At 38.7% G+C, this 16,912-nt stretch overlaps 1 protein-coding gene across 1 annotated transcript in view; it reads right to left on the bottom strand.

The window, feature by feature from the left end:
• Nucleotides 1-11,770: 11,770 nt before the first annotated feature.
• The window catches only part of LOC140845723 (serine/threonine-protein kinase TAO1-like), a 51,834-nt gene continuing 46,692 nt past the window's right edge, over nucleotides 11,771-16,912 (bottom strand). Inside the window, exon 19 of the mRNA XM_073220565.1 lies at nucleotides 11,771-15,563. Within this exon, the coding sequence (XP_073076666.1) occupies nucleotides 15,237-15,563 (327 nt within the window). The 3' untranslated portion in view covers nucleotides 11,771-15,236. The remainder of the gene's footprint in view (nucleotides 15,564-16,912) is intronic.

The following is a 16,912-nucleotide window of genomic DNA, read 5'->3' as shown; positions in this document are numbered from 1 at the left end:
AGGCAAATGCCAGAACATGAGCAGGAAACTCAGCTCAGAGAACAAATGTCTGGCTGTAAGACAGTGACACAGCAACATCAGAAACAGCTGGTGAATCTGGAAGATAAGCTAACGGTTGAGATGGATGAGCATCGCCTCAGATTAGACAAAGATCTTGAAACTCAGTGTAACAACTTTGCTGCAAAAATGAAGAAACTTATCAAGAAACATCAGGCTGCAATGGAAAAAGAGGTAGTTGACCAGTATTACTAATGTATTTATTCTAATTTGTGACTATTTCAAAATTAACCAAGATGACATGTTGATGTTAGGGTATCTGTTCCCCAGAACTAGCAAATCAATTGGGGAAAGGGAGAAATATTTATATAATAGGTAAAATATCAAGTGCTGAGTCGGGAACCAGCAGATATGGAATTACGTCCTGATAACTTGATACTTTTATCATGTAACAGTGGTTACGTCAGGTAGATCAGATTAAACATGACGATGTGAGAGGTGAGACAGCGGCCTCCTCCCAAAACCACATATAATATGAAAATATAGTTAATACAACTAACCCTAAAAGATCAACAGGAAAGAAGGCAGCACTAGACTGCCTACACATGGAGGAAAAAAACAGATCTGAAAAAGGGTAACATACCAAAGCCATGAACTGGGGGAACACATGCACTTCTTCCACCCCAGCTCACTGTCAGAAGGAAGAGAAATGTAGGGGAAGAGGGTGGAAGACTCCTGAACACCCAGTCCTGGAGATCTGCTGTGGGAGCACAAACCTATATTGCATTGTGCTCTGGAGATTAGTGGGGTTTGAAAGCTAAGGCAGGTGGAATACTTGGAGAGTGAGATTCCAGCTGCTTGTGGAAAACAGAGATCCACATCTGGCTGCTCTGGGACCAAAGAAAGGCAGGCAGTATGAGAGACTTCCTAACAGTGAGAGGGCTACTAAATGGACAAGGATTGCACAGGGCTTGCTGCTCAAGAAAAAGGACAGGTAGACAAAATTGTCCAGATGCACTCTGCCCAGCAGGTTGGGAACTTTTCAGGAACTTCAGGCGCTCCATCCCCCTGGCTGGCTACACAGCTCCGAAGCCTTCCACCATGATATGCAGCCTACTGCACCTACTGGCTAGCTGGAACTAGCTTGCAAACCAGCTGCCCATTCCCTGGCATCAGTCCAGCCAAGGGAGGCCCTGCCTACATCAGCTACAAAGGCAAAGCACAGAGGGTTACACCTGTGTGCTTGGCCCACTGGTCTGTTTGTGGAGAGAGGCACAGTAGCTGGGAAGCAGGAAACAGCTCCTCCCAATCCTCAGCTGCCAGCACTACCCCCCTGTGACTGCCAACATTGCTCCATGGGCTAAGCAGCTCCAGAGAGTAGACTTTCTGGGTACTAGAGGGTGCCACATACAAATATGAAATGTCAAAGGAGCCTGGTTCAAACCAAAATCCCCAAAACACCAGTAAAAGGGTCAAGTGAAAATGAAAAAACTCATCAACCTTCCTGAAAGAGATTCCAAAAGAAAATCATAAACATGACCATGGACATACAGAAAAACATTCAAGAACTCAGGAAAGAAATCAGCACAGAGATCCATTCATTACAGAGTACAATAGGGGGATTTAAAAGTGGATTAGGTATGGTGGAGGAGAGGATAAATGAAAAAGAATGTGGAGAAGAGGAATACAAAGAAGCTGGGGCACAGAAAAAGGATCTTTAGGAATGAAAGAATATTGAGAGAACTGTGTGACCAATCCAAATGGAACAATATTCATATTAGAGGGGTACCAGAAGAAGAAGAGAGAAAAAGGCAAAGTGTCTTTGAGGTGGTAATTGCTGAAAACTTCCCCAATCTGAGGAAGGAGATAGTCTCTCAGGCTGTGGAGGTGCACAGATCTCTCAACACAAGGGAGCCAAGATAGACAACACCAAAACATATAATATTTAAAATGGCAAAGATCAAGGGATAGGACAGAGTATTAAAAGAAGCCAGAGAGAGAAAAAAGATCACATACAAAGGAAAATCCATCAGGCTATCAGCAGACTACTCAGCAGAAACCTTACAGGCCAGAAGGAAGTGGAATGATGTACTTAGTGCATTGAAGCAGAAGGGCCTGGAACCAAGATACTCTACCCAGCAAGATAATCATTTAATATTGAAGGAGAGATCAAACGATTTCCAGATCAGCAAAAGCTGAGAGAATTTACCTCCCACAAACTGTCTTTGCAGTGTATTTTTGAGGGACTCCTATAGATGGAAGTGTTCCTAAGGCTAAATAGCTGTCACCAGTGGTAATAAAACCACAGTAAAGAAAGAAGAACAATTAATTACTGAGGAAATGCAAAATGAAATCAACTACCCCAATGTAGGTTAAGGGATAGAAAAAGAGTACAGAATATGATACCTAATATATAAAGATTGGAGGATGAAGAAAAAGGAAGAGAAAAAAAACCAACCTTAAGATTGTGTTTGTAAGAGCATACTAAGTGAGTTTAGTTAGACTCTTAGATAGTAAGGAAGTTACCCTTGAACCTTTGGTAACCACGAATCTAAAGCCTGCAATGGCAATAAGTACATACCTATTGATAATCACCCTAAACATAAATGGTTTGAATATACTAATCCAAAGACATAAAGTCACTGAATGGATAACAAAACAAGAGCTGTCTATATGCTGCCTACAAGAGACTCACTTCAAACCCAAAGACATACACAGGCTGAAAGTAAAGGGGTGGAAAATGGTATTTCATGCATCTAATAGGGAGAAAAAAGCAGGAATTACAGTACTTGTATCAGACAAAGTAAACTTTAAAACACAGAAATTCACAAGAAACAAAAAAGGACATTACATAATGATAAAGGGGTCAACCCAACAAGAGAATATAACCATTATAAATATCTATGCACACAACACAGCAGCACCTACAAGTGTGAAACAAATACTAACAGAATTAAAAGAGGAAATAGAATGCAATGCATTCATTTTAGGAGACTTCAACACACCACTCACTCCAAAGTACAGATCAACCAGACAGAAAATAACTAAGGAGCCAGAGGTACTGAACAACACATTAGAACAGATGGACCTAACAGATATCTACAGAATACTCCACCCAAAAGCCACAGGATACACATTCCTCTCAGGTGCACATGGAACGTTTTCAAGAATAGACCATATACTAGGCCACAAAAAAGAGCCTCAGTAAATTCAAAAATATTGAAATTGAACCAGCTTCTCAGACACCAAGGTATAAAACTAGAAATAAATTACTCAAAGAAAATGAAAAAGCCACAAACCCATGGAGGCTTAACAACATGCTCCTAAATAATCAATGGATCAAAGGCCAAATAAAAATAGATCAAGCAATACATGGAGCAAATGACAACACTAATTCAACACTGCAAAATCTGTGGGACGCAGCAAAAGCCATGTTAAGAGGGAAGTATATTGCAATACAGGCCTGCCTCAGGAAAGAAGGAAAATCCAATATGAGCAGTCTAAAGTCACAATTAACAAATCTAGAAAAAAGCAGAACAAATGAGGCCCACAGTCAGTAGAAGGAAGGACATAATAAAAATTAGAGCAGGCCTAAATAATCTGATGAATGGAATCATGACATTATGTAATGTCTCTCTCTTCTCCTTGTAATTTTCCTAGCTCTGAAGCTCTGAATACTTCATGCAGTATTAATATAACCTTCAGCTGTCTTTTGTTTAATATTTTACATTTCCCTGAAATGTAAAATAGCTTTCCTTCATCTAAGTCTTTCTCTCTCTCTCTCTCTCCCTCTCTCCATTTTTTGCATTCATTCTACAAGACTTTTGCTTAGATAAAGGATTCTCTTCTGGGTTGGCAGTTCTTTCCTTTCCTCACCTTAATCATTCAACATTCTGTGGCCTCTATTGTATTTCATGAGAAATCTGTGATCATTCAAATTTTAGTTTATCTTTGCTTTTTAGCATTATGACATGTCTAGGCCTTATCTGGCCTAACTGTTTGTTACTGATTTTAATTTTAGGCCTTATCAGGCCTACACTCTTTTGAATTTGCTCTGTTTGGGTCTTGCTGAGCATCTTCAATCTCTAAATTTATGTTTTTGTCAAATCTGGGCTCTTTCCTGCTTTTAGTAAGAATTATTTTCTCTAAAAAAATAAAATTTTCTATTCCTTTATATAACACCTATAATGTGAAATTTAGACAGTTTGATACTGTCCCACAAGTTTCTAAGGATGTATTCATTTTTTCCAATGTTTTTTCCTGTCTTTTCTTCAGTGTAGATAATTTCTGCTGCTCTGTTATCTTCAAGTTTACAGACCTTTCTATCATCTCTGTTCAGTGGTTTAGCCCATGCAATTTATTTTGTAATTTCTGGTAATTATAGTTTTCAGTTCTAAATTTCTCGATGTGGATCTTCTTTTATAGTTTTTATTTTTCTGCTAAGAACTTCAGTCTTTCCAATTATTTCAAGAGTGTTAACCATTACCGCATTTGCTATGGTTATAATAGCTGCTTTAAAGTCTTACGTGATAATTCCAACATTAGGCATCTCAAAATAGGCATCTGTCCTTTCTTTCCCTTGAGAATTTGCCACATTCTCCAGTGGTGTGTGTGTGTGTTGTTTGTTTTAGCATGTGCAGTAAATTTTGGATTTTATTCTGGTCATTTTGAATATGATATTGTCATTTCTGAGTCATGTTTGCATCTTCTGGAGAAGGTTGATTTGTTTGTTTTAGCAGACAGCAACCAGTGTAGATGACACGTTCTGTCTCACTTTCTGTGGGTGGTGGTTCTAATACCAGTTCTACTTTCAAAACTTTCCCTGTGCTCTTTGCATTTGCCCTGTGCTATGTCTCTCAGTGATAGTCTAGGACTTAGGCAGTAGTATATATCATACATTATTAGTTCTCTTTCTCATAACCTTTGCTATACTTTCTGAGTCTATTTTAAACAAACACAAGTTGTTATTTGTATTACTTTATGCCCAGAATAGGGATGTCTTTTCCAGTTTTTTCTTCTCCATGATTTCCCCCATTCTCTTCAGTTTCCAGTGGCCTTTCCCAGTTACTTTGATCAGAAAGACACAGACGCCTTTGGACTTCTGCATTGTACAGTTCCCCCGTAACTGGGGCTGTCCTTGCATAAAGTGCAGAAAGAGGAGGGAAAAGGAAATAAAACATAATGGCAATTCCCCTCATACCGTTTGGATGACAGAGTCCCTGTTTCTAGCATTTCTGGCCAGAGAGAAAGGTTTTTCCTGTTCCTCTGGCACTGCAAGTCTAGGGCTAAGAGGTAAAAGAACAGGAAAAAAACTAGCATATTTCCTCACCATCTCCAGATCACAGGATCTCCTTTGGGACAGAAGAAGGGGACTCCTTTTAAGGGTTTTCTTGTCATCAGCACTATCAAAATAGTTACTCAGGCAACTCTTAGGTCAAAACCAAGAGATAGAGGAAAACAGAATCAGAAAACTCATGACTACACCCATTATGCTTCAGGTTTTGACTTCTCCCAATTATTTATATTACCTGTTTATGGAATGTTGATATCCTTTGGCCATTTATATATTGGTGGATTAGGTACTTTCTGAGTGATTTAAATGATATGTATATATTTAAGGAATATTAACCCTTAATTAACCCTTAATCTGGATGTTTCCATTCTTGTGTTTGATTCAAATTTTTTGACATAGAAATTTTTTAAAATGCGTTAGTCTTTTGTGGATTAAAAAAAATTTCCTAATAGACATTTGGGTAGTCTCCCTAATTAGAGTATGTGTTGTGGTTTTTAAAATATTGTTTTATTAAAGGGAGAAATGTGGGATCAACATATAAATCAAGTACAAAAATCAAATGAATATTCATATTTGACCTGATTGTTTATAGGTCATAATGCGTGATCAAAACCGAAAGTTTCTGTGATGAATGCCCTTGTACTGTTCACCATGTAAGACTTTATTCACTATCTAAGAATTCGTTCACCATGTAAGAACTTGTTCATTATGCTTCAGAAGATTGGAGACTGGTGAGAATTAGACTTGAGATGGATTAATGATTGTACATTGAGCATTGACCCCCCTATACTGAATTTTATTGTTGTTAACAACCATTTGATCAATAAATATGAGAGATGCCCTCTCAAAAAAAAATATTGTTTTATTTTTCTCAAATTTAGAACAAAATTTTATAAATTTATGAGTGACTGCTACAAAAATTTAGGTAATGCAGATGTCTAGGCTAACAGGTAATGCTCTTCACAGCCCTACTTACTTTAAGAGAGAAATATTAGCATTTCATACAGATCCTTCCATACTTTGTTCATAAGTTTGCACAATATATATATAATTGAGGTATGACATGCAGTAAATATATGTACAGTTGGAGTTTTGAACAGTGTACACTTGTATAATTCACTATCCCAATAATATGTAGAACATTCTATCATCCTGCGAAGTTCCTGTGGCTCCTTTTGTATCCACGTCCCCTTTTTTGCCCCCTACTAGCCCCAGACAACCATAGATCTATCACGTTAGACAAATTCTGCCTGTTAGAGAATTTAGGGAAATTGTAAACATGTACTATTTTTTTCTGGATTTGACTGAACATAATGCTTTCCATAGTCACCTGTGTTGCTTACATGTATCAGTACTCTATTCCTTTTTATTATGATGAATAGTACTTCATTGTGTGAATATACCATAATTCTATAACACATTAATTTATTGATAGATATTTGTATTATTTGCAGTTTTTGGCCATTATGAATAAAGCTGCTGTGTACTAGTTCCTGAGTGCCAGTGTTATAATTTCTTTTGAGTAAATGATAACTAGTTAAGGACTTACTCTATCATAGTAAATGTTTATTTAACTTGATAAGCATCTGTTAAAGAGTTTTCCAAAAGAGTTGTACCGTTTTACACTCCCATCAGCAATGTAATGAGTTCCAGTTCCCCACCTGGCACATTTATCATTTCTTTTTTTTTTTCTATTTTATTTTTATTATTTTTGGTATCATTAATATACACTTACATGAACAACATTGTGGTTGCTATACTGCCTTTCCCGTGCCCCCCCCCCACATTATGTGTGGTAATCATAACGCCCCTTTTCCCCCTTATCCCTCCTTTCCCACCCATCCTCCCCAGTCCCTTTCCCTTTGGTAACTGTAAGTCCTTTCTTGGTAACTTGTGATCTGAAGACTACCATTAGGCCAAATGGTTTCTCTTCCCTTGTATGGGTGAGATTTTGTAAATCTGAATATAAATGAGGGAAAAATTAGTCAATGTGACTATAAAGAGGGCTACCAGAATTCAGTAGAAATTATAAATGTCAATAAAGGAAGAGTTCTCAGCTTCAATTTCTCTTTCTAGACAGTGTTCAATAAAATGAGTTTTTCACAAAGAAGCATTTCCAATGCAGACCTATTGTAGTGATTTCATAAAAGTTCAGACAACATAACCAGACTCACAGCAAAATAGACTTCAATCAGTAATCCCTGTGCACTAGAGGCAAGTCTGCTAAATGTACAGCACACTCTTCATCATTTTAAGGAATCTGAGCCTGAGAAACTTCCAGTTCTTTCCAACTCAGAGGGCCTTTTCAAAGGCAATGCTACAAACTGGTGGGAGCACTACCACGTTAGATGAGGAAAAACAGAATAGCGAATTTGCTTTTCTTTAATAATGATCTGCATTTTGGTAAGCAGCTCAAATATGGCAACCCAAGATGTGACTTTTCCCCGTAAAGGAAGAAGTTTATCAAATAACAGAAACCTCCTTACATCACTAATAGAGATTCACACTTATGTACTTAAACATATGATTTCCTGAATTGAATACACACTAGACACTTTACATTGGGAGAATGGGACAAAAATATGCAGGACCATGTAAAATTCCTAGGAAAGGGCTGCTGTGTTGGGCCACATCTGTGCTTATACGGTAGCGGCTCAGAAGGGGCAGAGGGTGCATGAAGAACTATTAGCAACCAGGAAGAGGCAGCTGGAGAGAGAAAACCCCATGCCAACACCACATCCCTCTCCCAGTGGCCACTGCCTGTTGATTTTAGTTTAGGGGACCCTTAGATGCCGTAGCAGTAATTCCTTTCTTGGCTGTTTTGGTCCTTAGCAAAATTAATAGTTATTAGTATTAATGGAGTACAGGAAGTACAAGGATCAATGGCATCACTAAGAAAACTGTAGAGATAGCGCACATGAAGATTATGTGATTGGTTATCATCTTTGCAGAGGAATGATCACCAGTGTTTTTCAATTTCCATGGTTCATTTCTCTCTGCATCACTTATTTTTTACTGTATCATGACACAGACCTATGGAAACACTAACTGGCTCCATCCCCAGTACTATTTTACTGCATTGCATCTTATGGATCCACATTTTACCCAGCTTTCTTTCCACCCACACAAGTGCTAAGAGGGTATTAAAAAAGAAAAGATAGCATCTAATGATCATCTTTTCATAAATATCAATGCAGAGTACTCACTCTTAAGAAACACATGCATTCTTTCCTTAACTGAGGACTGAAATAACCAAGTAACAGAACCTTAAGTGCCCTGATGAAAATGTACAGTATGAGATACATCCACCTATCTATACACACATATAGGCACTCGTGTGTATAAAGAATATATACATATAAATGATAATAGCTATACCAAAAATGTGCATACTTAACAACTTTTTAAAAAGCCAGTAGATCATCGTATAATACAATTTATTTCCACTAGTGAATGGCACATATGGAGATATGCAAAAGAGGTGTTTCAAGTACAATAAAGTCATATTTCACAGGTGAAAATGAAAATAAGAGTATTATTCCAGTGTCCAACACAATGTACTCTATGAAAGTTTAAAATGCCAGACATTTAGTACTTAAATTAGAAAGTTGCTAAAGTCTGCCTTATGGTCTGAAAAAGACACTCATAAAAGTTTTTGGTTTTTGAAAAGGGGGTGAGGAAACAGGCGGGAGTGGGAAGGAGTGTCAAGGACAGTTCCTTAGTGTGCTGAGTGGTGTTTACCTGATGTCTAGGCAGCTGAACATCATGAGGATTATGCTAAACAGTTCAATTTACTGGTAAATCCTTGGCTTAGAGTACTAAGCATATTATACCTGTGGGTGTGGCTTTAAATGCAGGGCTATTCATCTCCAGGTGTAGAAATTACTAAAAATTGAATGGCAGCTCTGAATAAAAATAATATAAATACATTTTTCAGCTAACCTTACGTACCAATGAAAATACCTGTAGACACTGTAATTTGGGGATACAGCTGATTTTAATAAAGGGAGAGAAAATATATATGAAAGGAAGGGAACCCAATTAAGGATTATCTCAAGGTATGAGGTTTTACATTTTGAAAATGTTAACTTAAAAAAAGGGAGAGATAGTGAACACAGGAAACTTTTTACTGCCAAGTTCTGGATAGCAGATACTGCATTTACAAATTTCTGATATGCTGGACAAATTTCCCATATTTTTTATTTTCTTAAACACATATATATTAAGTGAACACCAACACTGGGGAGAAGGTAGTATTAGTTTAATCAAAGGTTGACATTTGTACACTGATTGAGAAAGTGCCTGCTTCTTTCTTTAGGGTCTTTCAAAATCCTTCAAATTTTTCTGCTTTTACTCTTTGATGATTCCTACCATGATTGAGATTCCTCAGAAGTTAATGTTACAAACACACACAAACCAATCTGAATGATTAATCTGAATTAATTTGAATCTTTTTGCAAACTATATATATTTTAATTCAAATTAACTTAATGGAATAATCCAGGTATAGTGATGTAAAACTGGTTGCCACACAATTCAATCAGATTTGTGTGGCAAAAACAAAGCCCTACAGGACAGACATTTGGACTCAGTATTCAATCACGATGTTACAAGTACATATATATAGTCTGCATGACCTCAGTAATTCAGTTTGACTGATTTAAGTCCATTTCGATTTTAGAGTTTTCTATGCAAAACTGGTCTGCTTCAGTAGTGTAAAGGAGCCAGATCTAGTAAGAATTTTTTTAAAAGGTATCAAATTCCATTATATTTTTGGACATTTTATACATTCTAAAGCTTGGTCCTCTCATTTTCCTCTAAACATGTAGATATCTCAATTTGTCGGAGATACTGTACAATATTTGAATGCAGAAGAGACATTGAAATAATTAAAAGTCCCTGTCAGTAGAATCAAGTACATGTTATGTCCACCTAAAAACTGGTCATCTGAACCGTGGCCAAGAGGACGACGGACCAGAGCGCTACATGGAACACTGCCTGTGACTGTGTGTGAATTCTACTGTGATCTTGATTTTAAAAATATTTACACTAAAATATTAATTTTTCTCCCAGTTCCCTTTAAAGGAATGCTAGAAACTCCTAAAGGGGTGGATTCAGGCAGACTGGACTGACGTGCCTGGAGAAGACTTACATTGGTTGAGAAAACCAAGATTTCAATGGTGATTAGTCTGCTCTAGGCGGAGAGCATCACTGAGAGGCCGTGGAGAATTCGACCTGGGAGCCCTCTGTGAAAAGCAGGAATCTGTCAGCAGCAGGGCTCCCGGTTCTTCAAGACAACTGGGGAGAGGGCAGGACAGTGACCTAAAGGAACTTTGAGTGCTCACCGGGAAGGACATTTTTTCCCTTCAAGTCATATTCATGGCTCCCCACCTGCCTGCAGCTCAGTCTCCACACTGGCGGTGGGACCCCAAGTCACATCTGACTGTCAGCATCGGGTGGATCCTTCATTGCAAAACAAAATAAAATAAAACAAAACACACCCCTCTCTGGAAAAGAGAAGTTAGCTTTCGTCAAGAGATTTCCTGACCACCATAACTCACTTTAGTTTTTGTTGTTTTTTTTTAATTTGCCAAACTGGCTGGTTCCTTTTCAGTAGTACTTTAGCACCGAGGCTTTAGACTTCTGGAAGTGGTGTTTTCTGTCATGTGATGTTCACATGATGCCAAGCAATCACTAAGTCTCAAGGAACTGGAAGTTTGTAAAGTATTGCAGCAACAAAAACAGCAATAAAAAAAAAAAAGAAAAGGATCTGCACGTGCAGCAAAACCTACAGTGGTGCTGAGGGTTAGTCAGCAGCTGGTAAAGTCACAGGCTCAGTGACTCCTGGCTCACTATGGCAACTAAGCACTTAAATAAGGGGCTATTCTACTTGTAAACAGGAAACCCCATAAACCGAAAGAGGGTAATCGAATTATGTCTAAGTAGTGTGATGAGAATTCCAGGAGATGGCGGTCTGTAAATACGGCATCATTCAAATACCTCTGGCCTTTGATTTGTATTGGCTACTATATGTCTTTGTTTTTGTATAAACAAAGTAAAAGTACTGTTTGGGGTCTTGAAGTTAACAGAGCTTAGCTCAGCTAGGATGACATATCACAGCATAAGCAACAAAACGTCAGCATATATATAGGCTTCATCTCCACACTCTGCTATTGAACATACCCATTATATGAGCTTTCAGGGGCCCCTCTCACCATTTTGTCTTCCCCTTTGGAGGCTCACAGGTTTGATGATGCAATTTCCACAAAACTTGTGCTCTCCTGAAGTACCTCCATCTCACCATGCCACAAAGAAGGCACAATTGAACGGACCAAAAAAAAAAAAAAATCACCGACAAGCTTGCAGCATTCAGAAAAAGAATTAGGTTGTCTTCTACTCTCTGAGTCAGTGCAACCCTTTAGTGTTCATGGATTTCCACTTTTGTCCTACTCCAAATGAGGCCAATTTAATCAACAAAAGTCAGACAAAATACATTTATTTAATAAACAAAATACATTGGTGAGGGGATACAGGTGTGTTTCCATAATAACTTGTTTTAGCATGTGCTGCCTGCTGTGAGCGGTTCATAAGAACCTGGGATATACAGAGAAAGGCTTTAGATCTTTTCACAAATTTCTTAGGACAGAGTTGTCCAAAAGTGATGACTCAAGCCACGTTGCTGAATTGTTTTTGCAGTTTTCAGAAAATATCCCCATCTAACCAGGTTCTTTTTACCATGTGCACTGTATGTGTGCGTGTGTGTGCGTATTTGATGAACACACATACACACCAATTCTCCTTTACATAAAATTTCCCCAAAAGTTAAAAACAAAACAAAACACAAAACCTGACAGCTAAATACTATGACATCCCAATTAGTAAACACAAAACAGAACGCTTTACAAAAATGAATAAAATATACCATATGTACTCAGCTTCCACATTGTAGCACCCAAGTGACGAGGCTGCTTGTGATGATGTCTACAGGGAGTTTCTTTTGGTGGACTGTTCCAGCGGAAAGACCATTCTCAATCATTTTGATTTGGTTGTTGATCCATTGATTATTTAGGAGCATGTTGTTAAGCCTCCATGTGTTTGTGAGCCTTTTTGCTTTCTTTGTGCAATTTATTTCTAGTTTTATGCCTTTGAGGTCTGAGAAGTTGGTTGGTAGAATTTCAATCTTTTTGAATTTACTGAGGCTCTTTTTGTGGCCTAGTATGTGGTCTGTTTTGGAGAATGTTCCATGTGCACTTGAGAAGAATGTGTATCCTGTTGCTTTTGGGTGTAGAGTTCTATAGATGTCTATTAGGTCCATCTGTTCTAGTGTGTTGTTCAGGGCCTCTGTGTCCTTACTTGTTTTCTGTCTGGTGGATCTGTCCTTTGGAGTGAGTGGTGTGTTGAAGTCTCCTAAAATGAATGCATTGCATTCTATTTCCTCCTTTAATTCTGTTAGTATTTGTTTTACATATGTTGGTGCTCCTGTATTGGGTGTGTATATATTTATAATGGTTATATCCTCTTGTTGGATTGACCCCTTTATCATTATATAATGTCCTTCTTTATCTCTTGTGACTTTATTTTGACGTCTATTTAGTCTGATACTAGTACTGCAACACCTGCTTTTTGCTCCTGGTTTGCATGAAATATCTTTCTCCATCCCTTGACTTTTAGTCTGTGCATGTCTTTGGGTTTGAGGTGAGTCTCTTGTAAGCAGCATATAGATGGGTCTTGCTTTTTTATCCATTCTATTACTCTGTGTCTTTTGATTGGTGCATTCAGTAAATTTACATTTAGGGTGATTATTGAAAGATATGTGCTTATTGCCATTGCAGGCTTTAGGTTTTGGTTACCAAAAGTTCAAGGTTAGCTTCTTTACTACCTTACTGTCTAACTTCACTCACTTATAAGCTATTATAAACACAGTCTAATGATTCTTTATTTCTCTCCCTTCTTATTCCTCCTCCTCCTCCTCCATTCTTTGCATGTTAGGTGTTTGTGTGTCTGTGTGTGTGTGTGTGTGTGTGTGTGTGTGTGTGTGCTCTTTTATGTTTCCTTTGACTACTTCTGTGGGTAGTTGATTTTATTTTTTGCATTTAGTGAGTATTTGATCTGCTTTCTTTGCTGTGATTTTATTTCCTCTGGTGACATCTGTTTAGCGTTGGGAGTGCTTCCATCTAGTGCAGTCCCTCTAAAATACCCTGTAGAGGTGGTTTGTGGGAGGTAAATTCCCTCAACTTTTGCTTGTCTGGGAATTGTTTAATCCCTCCTTCATATTTAAATGATAATCGTGCTGGATACAGTATCCTTGGTTCAAGGCCCTTCTGTTTCATTGCATTAAATATATCATGCCATTCTCTTCTGGCCTGTAAGGTTTCTGTTGAGAAGTCTGATGATAACCTGATGGGCTTTCCTTTGTAGGTACCTTTTTTCTCTCTTTGGCTACCTTTAATATTCTGTCCTTGTCTTTGATCTTTGCCATTTTAATTATTATGTGTCTTGGTGTTGTCCTCCTTGGGTCCCTTATGTTGGGAGTTCTGTGTGCTTCCGTGGTCTGAGAGGCTATTTCCTCCCCCAGTTTGGGGAAGTTTTCAGCAATTATTTCTTCAAAGTCACTTCCTATCCCTTTTTCTCTCTCTTTTTCTGGTACCCCTATAATGTGGATATTATTCTATTTTGATTGGTCACACAGTTCTCTCAATATTCTTTCATTCCTGGAGATCCTTTTATCTCTCTCTGCGTCAGCTTCTCTGCATTTCTCTTCATTCATTTCTCTTCCATTAATGGCCTCTTGCATCTTGTCCATTCAGCTTTTAAGTCCTTCCAGAGATTGTTTTATTTCTGTATTCTCCCTCCTTAGCTCTTGCATATTTCTCTGCAAGTCCATCAGCATGGTTATGACCTCTATTTTGAATTCTTTTTCAGGAATATTGGTTAAATCTATCTCCTCAGATTCCCTCTCAGGGGAGGATGTTTGGGTTAGTCTGGTCTGTATCAAATTCTTCTGCCTTTTCATGGTGATAGAGGTAGTCATAGGCAGTTGGCATGTGTGTCAGCTGGGAGATCAAAGTCCCTTTCCACTTGCTCCTGGCCTTCCTTTCCTGGGAGAACAGTGACCCCTAGCGGCTTTTACTGGGCAGCTGCATGCAGACGGGGTCTCTGATTCTTGCCCCGCTACTGTGGAATAAGCTCTGCACGGTTGCTATGGGCATGGCCACTTTTTGGCTGCTGCTCTGCGCTGGTGGGGCCGCACCAGAGGGGGAATGGGTGGGAGGCTGTTTATCACTGTGAGGGGCCTCTGAGCTGCATTGTTGCCCAGGGGGTCAGGGCGCCTGGAGTTCCCTGGGATTCCCAGCTGCTCGGCTGAGTGTGCTAGGACGCCTCCATCCAGCTGTGAGGCCCCTGTCCCTTTAAGACCTTCAAAAAGCACTCGCTTTTCTTTTGTTCCAGGTGTGCCAGCTGCAGGGACCTGCTCACAGGTTTTACTATTCAGTTTCCCTAGTATACAGCACACCATGCACTGTGTGTCTGTGCTCTGGTGCAGATGGCTAGGGCTGGGTATTTAGCAGTCCTGGGCTCCCTCTCCCTCCTCGCTCCAACTCCTCTCCTCCCGCCAGGAGCTGGGGTGGGGTGTGCTCAGGTCCTGCCAGGCCACAGCTTGTATCTTACCACCTTCCTGAGGCACTGGGTTCTCGCAGATGTAGATGTAGCCTGACTGTTGTACTGTATCTTCTGATCTCTGTTTTAGGAATGGTTGTATTTTCAAAAATATATATGTTTTTAGGAGGAGATTTCCGCTTTCCTACTCACGCCACCATCTTGGCTCCTCCTCGCCATTCTCAATTACTAAGTTACGTGTAAGACATGTGTGACCCATTAGATATTTGTCAAGTGACACTGGTGCTTCTGTTCATGCCATGTTCCGTCCATCCCCCGGTAGCTGTCCGCCTCAGAACCCGAAGGCTATTGTGAACTCCGATACTGCTACCTCAGGGTACCCCATGCATTGGCTCAGCAGAGTGACCTGCATGGCTGGGGACCCACCTTGCACTGGATGGCCCCAGGCTTGTGGTAGGCCACCTATGGGATGCCCCCTGTGAGGAGCCCCGGGGGAGCTGTGGCTGAATGCTTCAGGGGCAAGGTTAGAATGGATGTTTCTGAAACCTAGTCCCTCGCTTTCAAAGTTGAAAGCTTTCACCTCTTTTGCTCGACGCTCCAGCAGTCTTCGTATCCTTTCAGTGCACTCATTCTGTGATGTCACTATCTCTTCTTCCATCTGTTGTGGGTTGGTGGGGGGAAGCAGAAAGAAAGCTCATTTATTTTAAAAAATATATAAACTACAGAAACAATAATTATTCTGGTTTAAAGTGAATCATAAAAATGTCCACTCTGGCTATTTTAAAGGATGTACATTTAAAAATCAAAGAGATGTACTGTAGGAATCATATATCTTATATTGCTAAAATGTGTAAAATCAAGTTCTTAAAAGCAAAGGTAATAATCTCTATTGAAACAATAAATCAGGGCAATTATCATCAATGGCTACCAAATCCATTAGGTAAAAAGACTGAAAAAGAAAATGTGTAAGGAGAATCTAGCTTTATTAGATACACCATAAGGTCACTCTAATATAATAAATATGGTATTGGTATAGGAACCAGTAATTAGTAAAATAGAAACACAATGAAGTTTGTAAGTTTTTAATACAGGACAAAAGCAAATTAATTTAATGGGAAAAACAACACAGGCACAAGTGGCTAACCATCTGGAAGAAAATAAAAATGGAAACTCATCTGATACCATATTCCAGGAAGATCAGAGCATTAAGTGGAAAACAAACAAAAACCATAAAGGTTCCATTAGAAAGTTAGGAGACTCTATGTACTTAGAAATCAGTGGTTGGGTAGCCATCAGAATCAGTTTTGGACAACTCAAAGGTTTACAAATATATATAGCTGACTAGAAATAGTTTTTAGTGTGAAAAAATACACAATAAAGTCAATGACAATGGGAAGAAGTTGGAGAAATTGTTAATGAATGAGAATATCTGAGCCCACACATCAAATATGACTTCAAAGTGGGACAACTAGACATTATATATCTTTTGATGTGATGCAAAAGGAAGTGTAACGCAGTAACCCTTATGAAAATTCCTCGCAAAAATTTTTAAAAGGAAAAAAAATTAAAGTAAATATAATCATGCCCCTAGATCTAATTACCAGTTTACAGGAAATGCAAAGTAAAGAGGAATGCATTAAATGACACCACGAGGATGGAATCAGCCAAATTCAAATGCGAGAATTCCTACAAAGCAAGTGAGCCAGTCCACAATAATAAAAAAAGGGCACGGGAGACTAAAAGGCTTAAGAGACAATCAAATGCAATGTCTACACCATGTTTGGGCCTCAATCTAAATAAACCAAGAAGAACTTTTTTTAGATACAAAGGGAAATCTAAGTATGGACTGAATATTAGGTAATCTTAAACATTTATTATAATCTTGTTAGTTAACACAATAGAATTATGACTATGTTGAAGTAAAAGAGTCCTTATTTCCTTATCTGTGTTGGGAGTGAAATGATTCTATGCTGGGATTTGCTTTAAAATATTTCAGATACTCTGCCC

The sequence above is a fragment of the Manis javanica genome, chromosome 2 (genome assembly GCF_040802235.1).
Source record: "Manis javanica isolate MJ-LG chromosome 2, MJ_LKY, whole genome shotgun sequence".
Lineage (NCBI taxonomy): Eukaryota > Metazoa > Chordata > Mammalia > Pholidota > Manidae > Manis > Manis javanica.
Note: the sequence above shows the minus strand (reverse complement) of the source record. Positions and strands in the feature narration are given on the sequence as shown.